The 23149-nt window shown below is 40.3% G+C and overlaps 1 protein-coding gene across 4 annotated transcripts in view; it reads right to left on the bottom strand.

Annotated features, from left to right (window-relative positions):
- xirp2b (xin actin binding repeat containing 2b) overlaps positions 1–23021 on the bottom strand; it is a 35910-nt gene extending 12889 nt beyond the window's left edge. The window contains exons 1-6 of one of the 4 annotated variants that reach the window (XM_047600263.1): positions 4125–4270; positions 2208–2370; positions 1463–1588; positions 728–817; positions 436–493; positions 250–338 (exon numbers count right to left, since the gene is read on the bottom strand). In XM_047600263.1, coding sequence (XP_047456219.1) covers positions 250–338; positions 436–493; positions 728–817; positions 1463–1588; positions 2208–2258 — 414 coding nt within the window. In that variant the 5' untranslated portion in view covers positions 2259–2370; positions 4125–4270. Of the gene's footprint in view, positions 1–249; positions 339–435; positions 494–727; positions 818–1462; positions 1589–2207; positions 2371–4124; positions 4271–19143; positions 19246–22909 lie in introns of those variants that run through there. The other 3 variants (XM_047600266.1, XM_047600264.1, XM_047600265.1) reach the window with 3 other exon arrangements.
- Between the last annotated feature and the right edge of the window lie 128 nt (positions 23022–23149).

The raw sequence follows: 23149 nt of genomic DNA, 5'->3' as shown, positions 1-23149 counted from the left end.
AAGCAGCAGCTAATTCGACCTGTTGCAATCGACATTAGGTAAACGAATTATTGTGTGGAAAACCACCTGAGCAACCTACAGGGAAATACGATTGAGCTCTTCGTTTTGTTGCACTGTTTAAAGACTCTTCTGGAGTTGCTGCTCAAAGAAAATTTCAACCTCACCTCACTTGACAATAGCAAATCAACAATGACATGTTAAGTACTATCAGTTTAACACTCAGCACTAAAGTGAAGTGGGAATTATTACCTTAACTGGTTTCTGCGGAGCAGCCTCTTCTATTGTTTTTTCAAAGTGATCCCTCAGTTCCTTTGTAGTGTACCTGGGAAATTCCTCCTCTAAAAGGCAGTCCAGTCCAAAACAACAAAGGAAGGGTTTAAGTCAGAACAGGAACAGTGGTGCCCATACAGATTAATAATTAAAGGATAAACCTACCTTCTTCATTTTGATGGTTTTCATAACTGGATGCAAAGTTGTTGTCGCTGTATGATACCTGTGTGTATTTAAAATGGGAAATTGGCGTAAATATATATAAGTCAGTCAGTAATGCTGTTATTCTCAGCACAAACTGATTAAGACTGTTAAAAAAACAGTAATTGCACAAATCTATTTGATGCCAGTTAAATGAGTCACAATTTTTACTCAACAAGGTAATCAACATGTTAAGCTCATTAGCAAGCCTTATCGCACAGCCTGCAGCAGCACGGTGATAAAAAATATACTGTACCATCATTTCTTGGTTGAAATCTAGCAGCTGATTCCCTGGGATGACCTGCCTGCTGCCACTTGAGACTGTCACCTCTGAGCTTGACGTTTCCTGTGAAGACGGAGGCGGCAGTTGTCAAACGCAGTGAAGGTGTTTATATGCCACGCATGCACACAAATGGTTCTCCGTCTCATTACTCCACACCGCCCTCGTTCTTGGTCATGGGCGCAGATGTGAGTTTACTCCACTCCAATTTACTCCGCCAGCCGGAGCTTAATAGTATACAACTCAATACCATGCAGAGAAGATGCTGGAACAGATTGCTAACTGCAGTCTGGAATGACTAATCACAGATGGAGGCAAGATGACATACAATGTGGCGAGCTGTTCAGAAATGATTTTGCTTTCCGTTGTTTTTGTTAAGTTTGTTGTAGAAAGGTACGTGATAAGTGAAAATGGCCTGGAGGTTTTCATGTAAGCTGTTAGAAGTGTCAAGTAATATCTGAGACCCAAACCCACGCGCATATGTGCGCGTGCACACACACACACACACACACACAGGTAATGGTATTACAGCAAGAGGTATTAAAAGCACCACCGTTACCAGTCAGAAAAAAATCTGTATTTGTACCCGCAAATCTCCTCATGCAGTGCGAGCAAGCCCAAGTTAAAGAAAAAGTTGCCATGATTTCTTATCGTTCATGCTCTTTGTGTCAACTCGGCGGAGGCATATGCGGCGTTCTCTGTACTCTCTACCTGCATAGCTCTGTGAAAATGAAACTGCGTTACACTGTGTGATGTTGCAGTTTCCTGGGTCTCAAATTGTCTCCTCACGCTTGCAAGTCCCCCAGGCAGGGAACAGACCTCCGACTCCTCCATGACCTAATGAAGCAGGAAATATCGTTAGCTGTCTGCACTCCTACATGCTTAATAGGGCTATTCCTTTTCACAAGCATGCAGGGCGAGCTGCCATCAAAAGCGGCGCAGCTAATGCAATAGCTTTTTTTCTTTTTCCCCCAATTGCAGACGCACACAAAGACACATACTCTGTTTATAGGCAGTATTTCATATTACTTTATGTGAGCTTTTACCAACTGAAGCCAGCAATACATTCTATTTCCTTCCATCCTCCTCTATAAGTCAGGCCTGTGAGGGTACTCTCGTGTTCCCCTCTATTTATAACATGTATAACACTGTTGACCCACTTTTCAATAACTGTCACCACCTCCACTAATAATGACACCAACAATAACAATAACCACCAACAATTATGGTAAGAATACAACACAATACAGAAGCTCAGTACAATGCAGTTACTGTACAACACCCGCAGCAGTAGCAGTGTGAAACTACGCAACAGGAAAGCAAATAATAGAACTGACAATTGAAAGTGTGTTCGTAATTAGACATATGATCGTCTTAGTGCAGCCAGCTCTGTTAGGTAATAAAGTTGCATGCTGTAGACGAGACACAACACATGTCCATGCACAAGGTAAAGTACCCCACTGGGGATGGTGTTGTCTGCTCGCTTGGAGACAGCTGCCTGGTACATGACCTCTCTGTTGGGTAGTGGGATGACCTCTGAGTCCACAGAGTGAATCCAGATTCCTCTGGTTTAAATCTTTCAGGAAGTCCTGCCCTGGTTAAACTTGAGCCGCCAGCAGCTACGGCACAAGAAACCAGCTGTTTATGAAAATGCTAAGTAACTGTGCTGCTTTAATTGCGTGTATTTACACAATTAAGTATTTTAAACAAAGAAACCATTTGACTGTAACGCCATCCTTTTAAAGCCACACTACTGTGCAAATATACGACTGGTTTAAGATGACAAATTTGAAAAAGGTTTTGATGCAGCTGCCAGTTAAAGTGATTTGAGCAGGGCCACCATTTGAATCAAATGCACCCATTTCTCTTCACTTTCAGTTACTCCATCAGTGTAATTAAGTTATTCAGAAGCGGGCAAACCTTCACAAGTGTTGTTGCAGTCAAAATTTTCCTTTTTCGCTTCAGTTATTAGGTGGGTACCTCAGGCGTTTGATAGCTCCTCCAAATAGGCACTTAGATCACACTGAGGTTCTAAGAAGGTCGTGACTTAAATAAAAATGACTGAGCCTTAAAACTGTTTTAACGTCACTTAATAAAAGCACTGCTTGCTGACTAAAAATAACTTTGTTATTATTGCAATGCGCCGAAAAGACGGACAAGGAGATGAACCCCTTTGACTTTTAACATCTACAGAATTCACGTCTACCACTTGCCGATGCATCAGATTATTCGCACCTCGTCATAAAATGAAATTTGCATTCAGACAAAAAATTTTAAACAAAGAACAGCATCAAAATTGTCACCGTGTCAGTAGATAAAATTTAAAACCTTTCTCAAATATAAGAAGTACTAAGTAAGCCAAAACATACAAACTTTACTTGAGTTGCGTACAAAAAAAAAAAAAAATGCAATTTGGACAAATAAATTGACTCATGGCACGTGGACCTTAAATTCATGAATGAATAATAATGAATCTCATGGTATAAACACATTTTATAACACACACTGAACTATTTTTAGCTGCACATTTCTTTATGCTCCCTGCTGACTGTCTCTTACATAGTCTTGGAGGGATGGTGGACATGTTTGTGTGAACATATCTGTCCGCTAACAAAGACGAGGTTTAGCCCATTTCAAATGAACCTTGCATGTGAAAAATGTGGCGCGGCAGCACATTGGAGCCGAGGTCTTCGGGCCTGCAAATGAGCGCAAACTAAAAATTTGTAGCCAGAAAAATGTCCGCCAACAGGCTCAGGCTATCTCATGACACGTCAGGCTGAGGTGAGGAGCTCAAGTAACAAGAAAGTGAAGTAATGTAGGCGCCGTCTACTTGCAAAAATAAATCAAGCCTATTTTAAATGTAACTATGATGGGTCGTGTTTCTTTGTGGCCTACGGTGGAAAGCTGGGAGGTCAAGGTTTTTTTCTTTCCAAAAGCGTCCAGATAACCTCCAATGAACACCCTCTGTCTGTTGTTATTTTATGATTGGCTGTTGAGGAAATAGACCATAGCAGCACCTGGAGGGACAGGTCTTGGTACATCATCTTAGCGGAGAGAATTAAATAATTCCATCTATTTGGAATTAGTTACCAGAACAAATCTAATCTTTCCTCGAGCTAAACACTCTGATTTAGTCACAGTTTGATTTATATTTTGCCCCACATCCTGTATTTTGAGTGGAAGGGGGCTCAGCATGAGGACAATCTTAATGAATCTTAGAGTGCAATCAAGGATTAAATGCCAGCCTTCCGTGTTTTATGATGTATTTCTATATTCACATTCAGAATTATTAGCATAAACTTAACAAGCTCAAATCATTTACATATTTTTTATATATATATATATAAAATTCCACTCATTGCTAATTACCTACCAGGTTAGAAGAATTATAAAATATATGCACTCAGCAAGTAGAATCCCACAAGAAGGCCACTGCCCCCGGCCTGCAGGGTCTGTCCAAGCCAAAAGCAAATCCCAGTCAGCGTTGGAGACCAGCTCCAGTATGTGTTCACCTCTGTCCAACGAGCAGACAGTGACAGCTGATTTTATTTTAGACCCTCCGCCCACTTGCAAAAAATGGACCTGGGGTGTTTTTTTGTTTTTTTTAGAGAGTGAGGCCACTGTTGCTCCAATGTCAAGTGCCCAGAAAGTCTATATGGAAATACTTCCTGTGACTCCTCTGCAGATGCTTGTGTGCTAATAAATCAGGAGGAGGTCACCCCGGTTTCATCATCACACATCACACTCCATCAGAGTGCTCTGCATACTCATGCAGCTGCTGCCACCTGTCATGATATGCCAAATTATGCGCTACAAATCCACAACAAATACTCCGAGAATCTCATTATTCGCCACTCTTGGTAATCCCAAAGCGGCGTTAAGTGGATGTCGAGCAGGTGAAAATTCAAGTGACGGTAAACGGCGGTGAAATGTGTTGGCCGTGCGCTGTGCTTTGCAGCTGGCCTGAAATGGGGTCAGTGATGTAATGCTATTTGTTGAGGAGGGGGTGGGGTGGGGGTGGGGGGTGAAAGCGGCGGTTAAAGGGGCCGTAAATATGACAAGAGACACCTCTGAGTGTGAAGAGCTAGCCAGCTCATCTTGTTTGGAGACGGTGGCGCCAGACTGACTCTGGTATGTCATGGAAGGTGGGCCGGTGTTTGGAGACTGGACATGTGTGCCAACGCTGGCACCACCCCAATCATCCACAGCATGTGCAACTCATATTTGCATTTGCCAAAGACCACCTGCTTCATGGCAACATTCGCGCTCCCTGTACCAGATCGCACCAGAAGAAAAACAACAACAAAACAGAACAATCATCCTTTTTTATCCTTTTAAATGTCATTTAGTATCATGAATCAAATTTTGAGTATTAGAATCCAGAGAAGAAGAATTATGAGGGAATCTGAACATGTGAGTGTGTCTCGAGGCTCTTTTCATGATAACCCGGATTTATTCATCTTGTGATCCATCGCGGAATGAAGTCATGCGGTGAGGGCAGAAGGAAATATATTGAGTGTCCCTTCACATATGCACATGGGAATCTCAGGCGATATGAAGTGATTTCCATTGGATCCTATAGTATATTACATATTCATGCAAACGGCAACTATGGGGAATGTTAAACCAAGTGTTGCATCTGTCTCAATGTATTTGTCTGCAGAATGGTTCAAATTTGTCCACTATGTCTCCAGAATAGATAGTTAAAATGTGTCCATGCAGTTTGGTGGTGACATTATAAACAAATAAATATGGTGCTGGGGGCTATATAGTGTGCAGATAGAAAATGGAGAATTACTTTCTTTATCTTGTATGTGGAATGACATATCACAGGATGAGGCTGGGGATATTTGTATACACCCATCAGTTACAGCATTAAAACTACTGATGGGGCAGGAAATAACATTGACCATGTGGTGAGAATTCAATGTTCTTCTGGGAAACCTTTGGACCTGGCATCCATGTGGATGTTTCTTAAACATATACCACCCACATATACCAGACCGGGCACCCCCACCCCATAGCAATGACACTCCTTGATGGGAACAGTCATCCTCAGCAGGATGCAACCTCAAACATGCATAGAAATGGTTCGGGAACAACTCAAAAAACATCACAAGGTGTTGACCTGGCCTCCAAATTCACTAGATCAGAAACTGATCAAATATCTGCACTGGAACAAACCTGATCCACAGAGGCTCCACTCCCACAGGACCCAAAGGCCCCCACTAACAACATCCTGCTGCCAGACACCACAGGACGCCCTCAGAAGACCCATGTCCATTCTCTTTAAGAACAGCTGGAGACCTACACGATATTAGGAAGGTGAGAAACCAACTGGGCTGTGGTCATTTCTGATGCTATTGTTCAGTCAATACAGCGAATTATATCTATCCAGTCATTTCAGTGAGCTCCAGGCCGAAACAACAAATATGCCACTGCACAGGGCATGGCTGACCATTACTATTGGTCAGCACTGACAAGAAAAGTCTCCAATAGTTTCAGGCTGTTACTTGGGAATGTGAATACAGTTACCAACAAAAAAAAGAATGATTTACATTCCTTAAAAACTCAGTATACTTTGTAAGTAAAACGCTCGACAACTTCCCTTAAGCAAGGCACTAAAGCTCTGGCTGCTTCCTGCCAAGAAATGGCTCTTTGCCAGGCTAACAGTAAGTGCTTGTCGGAGAGTCTTTAAGTGTGAATTTGCAGACCTCTCCGCTCTTGCAACAACTCACCCAGTCTGTTGCTGTAAATATCCGGGAGCTCTTTGTCACAGAGCCTGATTAAATAAGTGAGACGCCCAGAGGAGAAGTCCTCTGAGCTGTTCATGTTCCAAAATTTAATTAGCATCCTGAAGAACGACAGAAACATGTCACATTCACACTGGCCGACTGACAGTCTCGCCCGATCTACTCTGTGATGGAAGTACTGGAAACAAATGTGGGTTTGATGTCGGAGACAATCGGAAGATTACAAAGATGTAATATCCCAGCCTAATGACAGGCCTGTGCATCCACTAACGATGCCATTCTTTAAACAAATGCATGTGTGATAGCACATTTCACACCCACAAATGCATAATTGTTGACAAACCCCATCATATATAAACAAACAGATCTTTCTCAGCTGACATTAATTGTTGCAAAATGCAAATTCTCAAATTGAATCAGTCATCTTAGGAACGTGAAGAAATTAGCCACCTTTAATTAAAATATCTGTCATCAGCATCAAAACATAAGTACAATAATTCCTAATAAATCTGAACAGTGAATCATAACAGCAGCTGGACATCTTCTGATTCAACACCTCTCTGATTCACAGCTTGTTACGGTGTATATGAATCATGTTGTGTGTGTTGTATCTGCACTATATGGTTGCATCCATAACTTGGATGACTTGGATGTCAAATATTTCATTCTTTTTGTAAATTCCACTGGAATATTGGCAGCGGTGTTTTCATTTTGACTCTCTCCCCAGCAGAGTGTTACTGCAGCTCACATCAGTGAGCACTGCATGCAGACCACAGGCAGATAGCACCATGGGGTGCATGACAATGAGCCACATCTCGGCCAGATGCCATTAGAACTGAGGCTAGGAATCACAAGAATCACAGAGATAAATTTGTTTTTTTGTTTTTTTAAAAAGCAGATTTTGCTTCTTTTAACTGCTTTCAGAGTGATAGATGAGAATGCCTCCAAGATGATCAAGTCTGGAATTATTAACAACTGTAGCCATCTTGCTCAAAATCATAGACCTGTATTATTTCTTCTTTACTTTAACTTAGACATGTCTCAATGAATTTCTTATTTCTTTGGCTTTTGATCATCTCAAATGGAGAGGTATGATATTGATACTCTTCAAATAATGGCCCAAGTAATTTCAGGTTTTTCAGAAAACACACGCAAAAATATCAAACCAAATACTGAATATGATATTTAACCTACTATACTACTAGGTTACTACTATACTACTAGAGGTAAAATCACATGATCTGTTTGACTGAGGATAAAGGGGATTTCACCAGAGACGGCCAGCATCATGAGGAGATGATTTAGGAAAAACATTATTTGTCAAAAATAAATGCCATTATTTTAAGAAGGGGATGACATGTACAACCGAGAAGACGATTGTAGACGTTAAAGTCTAGCAAGCCTGGCAGATGATGTTACGTATATATATTTTAAGAAACGCTTTGAGCTCCGACGTGTCTGCACACTGTGGCGTCATGCAGAGTAGCAGCAGCTTCTTTAAACTCCTCGCAGTCACTGCACATAGATACACATAGGATCGGTTTCTGCTTCTGACGTGCTAGCACCAAGGGAAGCCGCGTAGCTTCCAAGAAACGACCGGTCTGCGGGGAGGGGCTTGTGAAATAAAACGAAGGATGGAAAACGGTATTCATGCTTTCGATCATCTCGTCTTTTTTAGTTCAATTTTGACATAATGTAACGGCGTGAGACGCTGTTCGTTGATTGACACCAACTCCATTACTGTAGAGAGACATGAAACATGAAAGGAAGCTATTAGTTCATTATCAGGGAGGCTATTATCTTTGACAAGCTCATGTGGACCACAGAAAATATCATAAGATTTAATTTGTACCAAGCACAATGTAAAACAGTTTCCTCTACAGAGTTTCTTCTCTCTGTACTTAAGAGACACAATGAACCAAATGTGTCAACAACCGACACTAAAGTGTCTAAAACCTGCTGCCTGTCTTCTGCCATCAAAGTTTTGTTCGCAGTTGGCCGATCTGTGAGAATATACCGTAAAACTAATGGGATGAGAATTCCATTGGTTACTCAGATTTTTTTTTACACGTACAGCAATGTATACAACAAAAGAACTAGACAGAAGCTCCGCAAAGCTCTTCTGGGGGAATTTCAGTCTGGGTTCTCTCCATTCAGAATTCATTATGCCCGGCGAAAAATCTGCCAGGCCAATTTAATCATTTGGACAGGCTTCATGGATAGATAGACAGAAGAGGAACAGCAGCGAAGTCATACACGTCTTCGGAATGTCGTTTAGCCGAAGCTAGTTTGGAGTTTACATGTTCTCTCCGGGTACTCCGGCTTCCTCCCACCGTCCAAAGACATGCTCGTTGCGCTCACTGGTGATTCTAAATTGGCCGTAGGTGTAAGTGTAAATGGTTGTCTGTCTCTCTGCGTGTTAGCCCTGCGATAGACTGGCCATCTGCCCCGGGTGCACCCCGCTTCTCCAGAGCCGACCCTCCAGAAAATTTTCTGTCACAGAAAATGAATGAAAGAATAACACTTCTAAGTTTACTGCAGAGGTGTATGGATGAGTACACAGTTGAAGCACAACATAAATTTAAGATTTCATCTCAACCTAAAACGCAGTAGCAGCCTAAAACCTCTAGAAGCCCGTAAGGCAGACCTATTTTATTGAAGAAAGTTGAACTGGTGCATAAGGGACTGACTATGCTCGATTACTTTCGGAGGGCTTTGTACAGTGATGGAAGGGTAATAGCAACGTACATTACCTGAGCGTGGTGTAACTGAATTTGCTTAGAACAAAATAACCCCGTCTGTAGAACTATCCAATTGTGCACAGAGGTGAGGTTTTGTTTTTGTCTTTTGACTCACATTCTACTAAGACTTGAGTCTGACCACGCAAGGCTAGACAACCGCAGCACAACATCTTACTATAACCTGATGCCTGTAATATTTATGGTTAAATATGTCCTTAGAATTTGCAGTTTACCAAATATAACGCCTCCTTCACCTACTCCTTGTACCCTTCTAGTATTAATATTACTATTATGCGATTTCCACTGCCAAACAATCATTGACTTTTCACACACAGTGAAACACACATGCTTACTATAATGAGCAATAGGTAAAAAGTTTCTAAGAAGCAGAGCTGGATGCGCTTTATTTCGAAAAAGTTGTAGAGAGAGGTTGGCAGCGTGAGAGATTTATAACTCTCATACCTACAGTGCCTACAATATGTTTGGCTTTATCACCTGCATATTCACTCTTCCAAAATAAGAAAAATACCCCTGGCAAGAGTAGAGCACCATAACTACCACAAACCCAGTTATGTTTCTAAGCTAATTATATTCATACATCTTTATCTTTATATATGTAATTGCTGTTAGGGTGTGGAAGACAGAGATGAGGATATACCGGTTAGCTGGAAATCGGCACCATAGGGTTCAGATACCTCCATTTTGGTTTTCAAATTGTTTGCAAATTAAATTTAGACCCTGAAGGAGCCTTTCCCGCTGCTTCTTTGGAAAATTAGGTACAAGTCGGAAATCGAGGCAGAGCCATCTCTCTGCCTGGAACCTCCAGGAAGGAACAATGTCACACAAAACTTAGCCCTCACATGAAAATACTTAAAAGGGCTGAAATCCAATTCTTGTAAGAGAGGAAATGCTAAACAGGCATCTAAGAGACAAGAAACTAATCTGAAAGCAGAGAACCTCAGGAGGCTTCTTCCAGCAGATCAAAATAAGTCTTTCCTAACCGTCTTCAAAATGTCTACGCTCACTTTCAAATTGTCACTGTGATCTCATAGCTCCCCCACTCCCACTCACACAAAGTAATTCAGGTGCTGTTGCTTGGGGCATAAATAGAAAAAATCTTTGGTATTTGTCATGCCAACGTGCATGTTTTTGACATTTTAGCTCTGCCGTGCACAGATTAGATGCTCATTTTGGACCTGAAGTAGTTTACAGTATTTAGAAGGCAGTTAAAGCTTCCAAGAATCTATGTTTGTCCCTGGTATATTTAGTTTGGTGTTGGGTCACTGGCTGCTGTAGAAAGGTGGTTTCCAGCATGATCACTGAATCACTGAATACGAGCAGCGCACTCTCAGTTGAAAATGAAGAACTCCAATTGAGAAAATTGAATGCAGTTAGGAGTGGTGGTAAATACAGGAGGGTACAACAGTATTTAAATCGAGTCATTTCATATCAGCCAAATTAGAAGCTGTTTAGTTATGTCGATAATGTGCTGCAGTGGCTAAGAGAAAAAGAGAGAAGCCCTTAAAGGTTAATATACTGATGCATTAAGGTAAAATCAAGCAACAAAATAGTACATTTATTTAGAGGGCCGAACTGTGTCATAATTATAGAAAAAAAATGTTCAGTGGTCTAAGGCAGGAGGAGACATATTATTTTGACTCCATTTGAATTAAGCAATGAATTACATGTGATGATAGTCATAGTGTAAGATAACTGCACAAGTGAAGAAGGTCACAGTTTGCCAGTTGAGGCAAAATACATCATTTTTAAGACTATACACCCAAATGTCACTGTAAGTTTCTCTTCTAACTAACTAACCTCCTGAGACCCGAGCTTTTATTTGGTCTGCATTTTTAATTTCTCCAAGGTATTTGGGATCCGTAAGACCTAAGATATATAAAAACTAAGCATCATCTTTGGACGGGAAGTAGTAGTTATTGAAAAAAAACAAAAAACATGTCCTCATATGTGGACACTGGGATTATTTATATTATAAAGAAGTCACCAATGTGTGACAAAAATATAAAACTATTAATTTTAATACCTGAACATGGCTGAGCAAAGACAGAACAATGAAGTCCCAATGTCCCCAAACGAGTACTTGCCAATTAGCGATGTTGTAGCTCCTTGCTATTGATAAAATTTATTAAACGTGAGTCGCATGAAACTAGAAACGTTAATAAGCATAAATAAATACGTTTTAACATTTGCTACCACTAGATGGCAGACTAAATCATCCACTAATGAGTACAGTAGGTTTAACGAAGCAGAATAAGCTGCAATAAAACCTAAAACTTCATGTCCCCATATGAGGACGCAGTGTCTCAGGAGGTTAAATTGCATTTAGTCATTTTCTGCAATTAGTACACAATATCTAGTTTCAAAGTGAGTTATGTAGATTAAATGAATCCATCTGTGCAGCCATGACAGAAAGTCACAATGTCGTAATTTTTTTAGAAGAAGAAGTAGTTACAACACATGAAATTATCTCTATCATTTTAATTTGAACTGAAAATGCCTGCTTGTCATACTCACTCCAATTTTAGCTCCGTTTTGATTTTTAATACATTAAACACTGAGGGGGGAATATCTGACTCTTTAGCTGCTAAATGCATAGTGAATTTTAGAGTTTTTTTTACTGAAAACATTTGCGCAATAAGAATGACAGTGAATGAAGAGGAACTAATCAGAACCTCGTGGGAGCTGAAAAATGCTGGATGGAGCTGCAGAGTCGCACATAATCATTTTACCTTTTGTTATTATGAAATATTGAGGTTGTCATTGCAACAAATTTAAACTGCAATTTACCTAAAAAAACAAACAAAAAAAAACACATTTTTCAATAGATCTAATATTACCAACTGACACACTTTGCAAAGTCAGAAGAAACAGCTCCAAGAGTTTAGATACTAGTTTTTATTGTTTACTGGACATCACAGAACCAGTCTAAGCTGCAAGAGTTTGCGCATCATAAGACAGTAAGACAGAGGGATTTCTGTAAAAGCTCCAGTCTCTGTCTCCCGGCAGTCCAAAGCTGGCCTTTAGGAAAAGGCTCACTGGAGAATAGTGATGGAAAGAATAGAAGCAGCTCATGTGTGAATTGCTTGCAGAGGAAGGTCTGATTTATAGAGTGGCTCTCTCCTCTTTTGTGTACTCATCCTTTCATGCGTAATTGACTATGTGTTCTTTGTGCTCTCCCTTGAACTATTCATTTTCTTTGTGGAGATCTTTCTCTGAATTTAGTTATTATCAGGTTGCTGAGCTGAAAAAATACTTTGCTAAAGTGCAATCAATACACAATTCAACACTGCACTTGATCCAGTCTTTCTCACTGTATTGAAGAACAGTCAAATCCAATTGTGAATACAGTGTAAACTAAACTCAAAACAAAAACAAACAAAAAAGAAATACCCCGAGCACATCAAACTGCATAAGCCGGGTTTGAAACTCCCCAAATGTTGCTGTGTTACTCAGTCTGCCCAATCATTCTCGCTTTCCCTTTAGCTGACATCAGAGAGAATTCACACATTCATTAAAAACACTGAAAACACTCCAATGTCTGTGAATCAAAGACCTCAGTCTGTTTATTTTACAGAGGCAGGAGCTTTGCCTCCAGCCAACTTTCAGATCTTTCAACATTGAGAACTGAAAAGAACGGTTTCAGATTATCAGTGGGGTGGAGCCAGTTTCTGGCCACTGTGCACAGTTTGTGTGTATCCCGACGATTGTGTCCTTGTGATTTTGGATCAGTGGGCATTTGTATGTGTGTGTGTGTGTATGTCAAAAAAAGGGACATGGTTGTTTTTTTTCCCGCCTTAAACAGAAAAATCACATATACAGGTTTCAGTCTACAGCGAATCTGTTAGGACTCCCAGACTGGTGCAGGTCAGGGTCTTTTGGCTGACTGCCAATCGATATGACGCTTACTTTAGGGAAGAAAAATCCATTACTGAATAGCGCAGCAATGAATTCTGTAACAGAATTATTCAGTTGGACAGCAGGAGCTGAAGTCCTACGGCAGCATCACAAGGTCGTGAGTGCTGCATATTTCAGTCAGTACTTTGTCATTATGGAGGAGGGAAAAGTTGAGAGCAGTTCACGTTCTTAGATGAAACCTAAGGAAGCGGGATTAAGAAAAGTTGGACTCAACTCAACATTCGTTCAACATTTAATTAAACCGTATTATAAACAGTGAAAATAAAGCCAGAAATTTTTACTTTCTGATTCCTTGTTGTGTTGATCTGGTCTTCAAATTCCCTATCTGTGGGACCCACTGGGACAAGCCCGACCCCCTTCCCTCAACCCACAGTACCCACAATGTAACTGAATGTCACGCCTGATCAGTGTGTATATTCGGTACAAAGACACTGCAGTGAATTGCCAGCATGTTTGGCCCTTCCTCCTTCTGAAGGTTAACATGTGACTGGAATCCATCAGGGAGTTTTAAATATTTCAACAGCGTTGCTGAATTGGGGCAATGAGACCGGAATTTAATGACCTCCATTCATAAACCAAGGGAAAGCTTCAGTCACCAAAGAATAGTCACTGGTAGTTGTTACCAGTGATATAAAGAAACTGACTTTCCAGATAAATATTAACCCTTTCATTCACAGCCTATATATTTAACACTGTTCATGAGCTAAACCGGATAATATTAAATTAAAGATAGACAACTAAGGGAAGTACAAACTAATTCGCCCAATGTTTCAATCTGTGGTATCCAAATGATCATAAATCATTAACAGTTAAGTTAAGACCATTTATAATGATTGAAATCACACAATATTACAGCCAGTATGCTTCTCTCTATATGTCCCACCACTATCTAAACACTTTTTTGTATTTCCTCTATTGATCCCACATAGGGAAATTCTTTCTCTGCACTGAAGTCATCCATTTGTTCACAAAGCAGTGTTTAAACTCGGAGCAGTGGGGTGATTGCTCAAAGCACTGACATCGAAGTATACAAACCTGTGACCTTATGATCCCACGGCCACTTGTCTAACCACTGTTCTACAGCAGAAATCTGCAAGTACTACAAACGCACTTGCTTAAATCTGGGGCGTTCTTGCAGACGAAGATCATTATTAAAATGGAATGACAGGTATGTTTTTTTTTTCCTATGACGCGAGACTGTGTATGTCTCCTGACTGCTTCCACCCACTGCTGTCCGTCAATTAGGGTATCAGGTTTTCGCAAAATAACGAGCTGAAACGTTTTACGCCGATCTCACAAGACTTTGTGTCCTGTGAAGCTCGGTGTAACCAGCGTGATGGAAGGAAAGGAAGAAAAAGAAGGTATCTGGCCAAAAGATCTTCACATGAATGTGAAAATCTGGCCCGAAGCAAACAGCAATCAAGCAGCACAAATGTCTAAAACGGTGCGGTATCGCGGTGTTCGTCCCAGTCGACCCGCCCGCGAGTGTCCCCGTGCCTTTCACAAAAGATATTTATGAAATAAGATAAGACACAAAGAAGACAATGATGTGACCAATTTGCGGGGAAAAAAGCATCACCAACATTCATAGCAACAGAGCATATATTTAGCCTCTGCATGTCCTATGACACAGTCAAGCCTGACACCCAATCTCGGCACCAATAGCCACCGCGGAAACTCAAAAAGAACCTAAAAATAACTGTCTCAAGTGACAAAAGACTAAGTGGCATGACTCAAAGAAGGATGACCTACATTCATGTCATTACAAATTTGCCAAAATCTCTAATTCAATATAAAATAATAAATTATGTGAAATAAAAAAAGCTATGTTTTAGAAGTATGATTTGCTCTTAAACTTCTGTCATCTACACGAGGAGATGACAGAATTTGAAGCTTTTTTTTTTTTTCCTTTTGACAGTGTTGACCTCTTTTCATTTTCCCTGAGTCCTGTCATTTGCTTGTCGCACTCGTCAGTCAGAAAACTATTCACGCAGCATTGTTCCATTTCATTCTGGTCATCTCTCTGCCACGAGTTGTTGCGAGGCCAAGCAGCTCTAACCCCGAATTAGGCATTTTCTCACAACTGGGGAGTAAAGTGGCTACAGAGCCGTATCTATCTTATCTATGTTTGCGATAACATTTCAATAAATAGTTCAAAGGCATTACAGACATCGTCAACAGTGTTTGTGTGATAAAACCCAAAAGAGTCATTTTCATTTAAAATGAATCGTCTTTTAGAAATCAAAAATCTATATACAGTAAATGTGAATCTGCAAGATCAGCAAAACTATAAGCAAGAATTCAAAGGTTTGTGCAAATACATGGATTTTTATTTTATTTTCCATTCAGGTATTCATAAAAAAAATAGCAACGACAAAAGATCAAATACGGCAATACAATAAATCCATAAATGTTCCACGGATGTAACGTATAGCGAATGTCATGGTTTGATTTAATTATATTGCCTTTCCTGCTACAGGCTAATATATTTCAAATTAGCTTTCCATTTACTTTAGTTTGAACACACTATTAAGTTATAAAATACTGCTGTCTGAAGGCACTTTCTGTTATCATGTTGAAGCACAAATATATTAATATATGGTAATATAAACTGCATATAAACTATTGGGGCATCGTTTGAGACTATGACATCTTCACTGTACTGGCAAACATGAGGTTCAGATTCATAAATGCATTGCAGCTCATATACAACCCTTTCACTGACGTTAATTAACAGAGTGGTCATGAGATTTAATGTAGCAGTAAACTCTGTCATACAAGTGAGCATCAGGAACATAATGGAATATTAGTGTATTCAGTAGACTAAGGAAAGCTTTGGTTCTGCTCTTCTGTGTTTGGGGCAAAATAAAAGACAGATACAGATAGATTTTCCTTCCCACATGAATTACTAAACTGCCCATAGTGATTTATGCTGAAGTGAAACTGTTTACTAAACACAAGTGCCCATTATGCAAAATGTATCATGCTTAATTAATCTTTGCTGCAGTGTGCAAGTGTCTCATTGCGGAACCACATTAAATCAAAAGTCACATTAGCCCGGACTGAAGGAGAGCTCATGAGAGATTAATAATGGAGTCAATAAGATTTGGAGTCATTATAAATATTTTGTTTAGGTTGCTTTAAAAGCACATCATGTTTATTTGGATTTAATGCCTCGCAGTCATTCATATTTTCCCATTCTTGTTGCTGTGGTATGGTGCAGTCAGCAGTTGAAAAGGAAGCCTGTGCAGGGGGGGTTGTAATAGCTTTGCCATTTAATGGGAAAAGGGTGAAACTGCATCATCCAGTGGAGGGGAACAGAAGGAACTTCAATAAAGTGTCTTCTAATGAGTGTGTGTGTGTGTGTGTACTTGTACAGCTATCTTTCTGAGAACCAGTTTAACTTTTATACCATCAGATTGAGGACATTTGTGCAAAGTGAGGACATTTGGCCGGTCCTCACTTTTTTTGGCTGTTTTGAAGGTTAAAACTCAGTTTTAGGATAAAGGTTACAATTAGGTTAGGGTTAGGGTTAGGCATTTAGTTGAGAGGGCTAGGGAATGCATTATGCTAATGAGTGTCCTCCCAAAGATGGCCATACAAGAATATGTGTTTGTGTATGTGCGTGTATGTGGACCTGCCAGCCACCTTGTGGTAAAATAAAGCTACTACAACTTAGCTTGACAGGACGTTTTCAGGGTCTTGATGGTCGGTGTCTGTATCTTCATTATTGGTGCTCAGTGTAAAGAGACAGCGGCACCTTAGCTACAAAAAATAAGAGAGAAGCATCTTCTGTGTATTAATAAGGATTTATCCCTGAGGGGGTAACCAAGTAAGATTCTAATCTCTGCGTACTAAACCTAAACACGTATTTGGTGCATGCTGATCCCACACTGCAACATCAACTGCAAATGAAATTGCATTTTTTTTTTAAGTATTATTTTTTTGTTTTTTATTGAAGGGCTGGGAGGCCTGCACTTGCACATCAAGTGAAATATCTCATGCCTGTTGCTCGTAAAATATAGTCTGAATGCAAATGAGCCACGTACATAAAGCCCGTCACTCTGCTGAACCAATAATTCAAAGCCCCACACTGCGTAACGTTCATCCAGTACTTCTGGTCCCATTATTTATGCAAAAGAAATGCAGGGTGCCAGATGAGCCGGGAGATCTGAAAAATGTCAGTCTGGGGGTGCTAATATTCTACATGCCCTACTTGACATACATACTGGCTCTTTCCAACTAAATGAGGATTTACAACTGTGCACACACTCATTTGTAATAGCTGTCATGGATTGCCTGTCATTCAAATTTGTCAGCAGTCTGCAGTGTTGGAATGGGACATGTCTGGCTCCCAAACGCTGCTAATCATGCATTTCTGCATTCAACCAGAATGTCCTCTTCAATTAAAATCACTCACATTGGACTGATTATGCTCATTGTTCCTCTCATGGCGGGGAAATTACTGGGAACAGTAGCAGGCAATAAGAAGTTACCACTGTAATAATGTTAGCAGTGGGACATTCATCAAACTCATGCTCTGGTTTTGACAAAAACAGTAGATCTTAGGAAACAACAACAACAACAACAACAACTCGGCATCTGTGTCTGGAAAATCCAGGGCTGCTTCTCTTGGAGGCCCTCTTAGGATTCCCCACAAGATACTCAGGCTCAGTTTCTGTTTGGCCCCAATCCTCTATCCGTCTCAGTTTGCATGTTTGCAATGCGACTCCATTATTATAATAAGGCCTGTCAGATGGCATTGAATTCCCAATCAGTGTTGACTTATCAGTCTCAGTCTACCCGTACACAGAATATCATGTGCTCACAAATAAAAAATAAATAAAATCATACAGTTATAGGTTTGGCTACTATTATCTTGTTCATATGCTATTTATCGTCACACCATGTTTCCCCCCTGGTGATTTTAAACAAAAGCAGAATAGTTAGTGTAGCATTCAGGTATTTTTGCCCAATTGGAAGCAATGGAAGAAATCTGGTGGCAGGAAAAAAAAAAAAAAAAAAAACAGTAACAAAGAGCTATAGTGCCTTAATGTGGAACCATGTTCTCTTCACCTGGCTAATGTTAGACCCTGACTCTTGCAGCAGCTAAATGATCCACCATGCTCACCAGCGAACTGCTAGCTAGCTTTGCCTGGCTGGACTCGGCTACTGCTGAGAGCGAGTGGGATAAAAGTAATGACTCAAAACAGCAAACCTATCTGCCTACGAACCAAAACAAGGGGTTCAAAGACACTAAAACATTCGGAAGAGCTGAGACAGATTAATACTTTCAGGACTTGTCTCTACAAACAAGTATTTCATCCATTATTATTCTTGGAATTATTGCTTCTCTCATAACTCATCCTATAGCCCCTTTATTTTGCGGTTCATGTTCATGAGTGCTTGAATAACAGAAGTCACAGACAAACAGCACATAATTTAGTTCAACGGGCGACTGTGGATGCTTGTTTCCCACTAATGGTGGAGAGCGGAGTCTCTTTAACCACTCTTTACGTGTTTTATTACACTCTGCTATTAATGTAGAGTGGCTGTGAAAGTGACTTTATACAGAGTGGTTATCTGCGGTTAAGTGCCATCGATTTGAATACTAGCTAAAATTCACTATTATAGAGGAGGGAGATGAACAAAAATGTTTCAGTTAGGCAATAAAGTGTGTAAAAGAGACCATTTAAAAATGAATTTAATTTAAGGTCAATTTCTCTGACACCGTAACATAACGTCAGTAAAGATTACTGCTAACGTGTGGTATTAGTACTGCCATAACAAGAAAGCCAACACTGAATGACTGCACGGTACTGGTTATGTCCTACTATGTAAGGCTTGGGCTGCATGTAGTTTATCACTGCACCTCCCATGAAATGGCCCAACATCATTATCAGCAACCACAAACCTGGATGCACTCACCCGCAGACAGAAACAGAACAATAATTACACTCACCGTTGGTGAAAGTGGAGTTGAGTGTGCTCCAGTACGGAAGTTTCTTTAATCCAGATGTGTTTAAAGTCCTCCCTCAGAATGACTGATCGATCAGCGGGTGAGCTGGAGAGGGAACGGAGAGCGACTGTTACTCGCTCTAGTCCATCTCTTGATTGAATTTCCACTGTGGTGCAATTGTATCACCAGGTACTCTGACTGCAGGAGGGAGTGGACACAGGTCACCACACTCGACAGGGTTCAACTTTCCTTTGCAGCCTTAGGGGCCTCTATCAGCAGCCCCATGAAGGCAGAGAATTGGCAAGCTGTGCATAAAAGCTCTGGAGAGCTGTCTAAAGAAAGGCGCGCGTAGGGATTCTGGTAGCATGATTTTCACACACACAAACAACCAAACAAGCACACACATGTACACATTAGCATTTCCCGGTAAAAGAGAACAACTCAAACAAAGCAATAACTATTTTCCATGAATTGACACATTTTCTTAAAACTTTCTCCAAAGATTTTTGTGGATGAAATTAAAAAAAATAAAAAAATAAAAAAAGAGTGTGAGAAAAATATTCATGATTGCTTTGTCCTCTAAGACGAGATGAATGAAGGACACTGGATACCCACTGCTAACCTGAGAGGAATGCATAATTCAGAATGGGTCAGAGCAGAGTGTCACATGTAGCCTGATTGTTTGTCCATTTACAACCATCAGGTTACACTGGAGCTTTCAACAGGCGCATCACTTTCCTTGGTGGCAAAACCGCACTTTTCGGTAACAATAAACACTCTTAATGCCCTCCTTGAAAGGACACAACAGTGGTTGGCACATTTAATTTCCAAATTAAAATGCAGAAGCACCTTTCCCATTATTAGTATGTATCCCTTTTCCTGTGCTAGCTGCTGACATAATGGGCTGCATGGCGACACCACATCCTCATTAGAGCTAAAGAGGACGCGAAAACACAGTCGTGCTGAAATGTAATCAGATTTGGGAGCATTAAACCTTCAAAATATATCAAACACAGTGTCACTTAATGTCACACCAATTGTTTCAGTTGTTAATTTTATCTACACAACCCCAACGTGTCACAGTGAGTTTTGATGGCTCTGCAGAGGGTGTCATCATTATTATTATTTAATATATCAAAGACCTGGTGATTTAACAGCAGTGCATAGACTTTATATATGCACTGTAAAATGCCTGTGTGCAGCAAAGACAAAACAACCACAAGGTGATTTCAGCCGACACATTCATTTAGGTTCAACAGTTTACACAAACCTAGAGGGTATTTAGGTCTCAACAGCGCAGACGTTGAGGAAATACAGTAAATATTTCAGGCTGAGAAGCTGGAACCAGTTACATTTTTGGGCATTTTCACTTCAAAAAAATAAAATAAATAAATAAATAAAAAAATCTCTCACATTATTAATTAAAAACTTCAACTTTTGACCTCCACCTATTTGCTGGCCAATGTTTGAGCCTGTGCAAATGTGATAGAGACAATAACCTTTTAAGTGAGATAATAATAACTGGGTGCTTGGTAATTTCGTATACTTAGAGTATATGTTAATTTTTCTGAATACTAAAGACAAAGGCCCTAGAGAAATGTGGAGGTTGCTGAATCCAGGCTAGTCTCTGGAAGACTCTGGCTGGACGAATGTACTCGTTGACATAAGCACAGTTCTGTTCGAAGGTAGAGAGTGATCTTGATTTTTTTTACACAGCAGACACATTTTGCATTTTCTCTCTCAATAGTTCTAAGAGTCCAAAATGAGCTCCTGGGCACCATCTACTGTTCTTTTGGAGAACTACAGGCTAATCCTGTTCAATCAGGTCAGTGTTAATTCAGACATCTGTGGAAGTAGGAGAGTAAATGAGATAACAGGCTGAAAGGACAGGATCAGAGAAGTGGGCTGGTGGGGGAGAGGACCTCCGTGTATGAAAGGCGGTCAAAGCATGACCTTTTCATTCAAAATAGAAAAGGCACACGTAAATAATAAATGAGATCACAGCTGAATCGCATTTGGCTGCTTCAGTTTTAGGCTGCTGTTAGTTTGCGTCACTCTCGCACCTCCATGGGACGCTTCAGTAGAGAGAAACCATGTCACTAGTAATGCCTGTGATTTTAAAAACAAGATAAAATGCCTATATACATGTACGCAGCATTTGTCAGTAGTGGAGTGGAAGGTGTGGCTAAATAAAGGGAGCAAATCCAGTAATTAAGTCTGAACATGGGGTGAGAGCATAATTCCCTCTTGTCTTCATGTCAGTGGGCTCAGAAACAGCCGTACACTCCCACATTTCCCATAAAACCTCGAACCATTTTACATCCACAGTGTGGATGTGACATGTGCCAGAAAACAGATTACTACAGCTATATAGTTATCTCAGAAGTAACCATGTTAGAGGTTCAGCAGTTACCACGGCCGTTATTGTACTGTGGTTTGTACAACACTAATTTAGCACGTGTCAAGGCACTACAGTGAATGGCATAATGGTTACCAAAATACATCAGCATTTGTCAGCATTATGGGAAATACTGTATAAGAACCATATTCGTACTCATGCAGGGTATATTAATATTTGGTGAGTAGTCTACCACAATAAGTATAATGTCACTACAGAAGTATGTATGGTGAGACATGGGAGACAGACACCAACCTAAGTAGGCCTATTTAGAAGTATAAAAGCATATCTATAAAAGCACCAGATATGATACTAAATTGCAGCGAATGTGAGATCGCACTTTAGGTGAAGGCACAAGGTTAGAAGTGTCGGAGTGGTTTAAATGATTTTAATATTCTACTTTAGTTTCTATATTACTGAATTTATGAGAGAGTGTTTAAGTATTCACATCACACGAAGATGATAAAATATGACACATTGTGTGTGCGTTTGTGTGGTGGATTTGTAGTTGGCTATTATGACCACAAGGTGGCAGTGTGCTACACAGATGTGTTTTACGGTCCCCACGCACAGGAGTCACGTCTAGGCCGCTGAATACTTTATCCATTTTAATAGGGTCACCTTTTGACATGTGGCTGATTAAACTAGAGCAGAAGAGGCTAATTCCATTTCAAATGCACTGGACTGTGTTTTTTTTTTTTCTTCTAAGGTTTTTATAAGCCTCTTAACTTCATCAGTTTCATTAAGACGTGTGGCATGTTTAAAGACTGCAATTATTACAGAGACCGCAGTAATACGATACGTTTAGGAACGAGGTTACGCAAATGTCACAGCAGTATCTGGCATGGGGGGGTCACGTGACGGTTGGATTAAGGAAGCAGGTGCAGATGTGCTAATTAGCTGACGGCAGCTGACACAGGTGCGTTCATTGTCCTGGGCCCATTCACTATTTGTTTTTTAGTTCAGTATTTATTTGTTTTTTCCTAATGGGTGTTTCCTGTTATTTTTAGGCTTTCGCAAGTCATGTTTATCATCGTAAATGTTTAGTTTATTCTGACATTGTAATAGTTATGAGTTTAGAGCAGAGATGCACGTTCTAATTCATTTAAAGTAGTCTTGGTTTGGATTTTTAAGATTTTATTTATTTATTCGTGTATTTTTTCTTTCTTTCCTGTTTAGACAATAAAAAAAAAACTTCATAGCTGCCTCATCGTGTCTCTCTGTCAGGTTACGTAAAAATCAGTTTACAAAGTTCAGCGTACAAATTGCTTACTGCTAAAGTGGCGGTTTTAAAAAAAATGCAGTAAATGCAGCTCTTCCTGTTGGTCACAATGCTTCCTGATGAAACATTTTAAAGGCCATTAAACCCACCTTCTCTGACCACAGTGATCGCACATGATGATACAGAGGGATTTGCGTCGAGGCTCCAGAGGGCTGGCAGGCAGGCAGCAGCGCTCTGCGGCTCGTTCCTGCTTTAGAAAACCATGATTGGACAGAGGAAGTCACGTTGTCCGCGAAGCTGTCAGGTCTGATGCTGCACCATTGTTCCCCGAGCAGGCGGAAGGAGTGCTTGTTTAAGCACTGCTGTATGCGACAGTTGTGCCGGTTAGT

The sequence above is a fragment of the Mugil cephalus genome, chromosome 12 (genome assembly GCF_022458985.1).
Source record: "Mugil cephalus isolate CIBA_MC_2020 chromosome 12, CIBA_Mcephalus_1.1, whole genome shotgun sequence".
Taxonomy (NCBI): domain Eukaryota; kingdom Metazoa; phylum Chordata; class Actinopteri; order Mugiliformes; family Mugilidae; genus Mugil; species Mugil cephalus.
The sequence above is the reverse complement of the archived record's forward strand: the minus strand, read 5'-3'. Positions and strand labels throughout refer to the sequence as shown.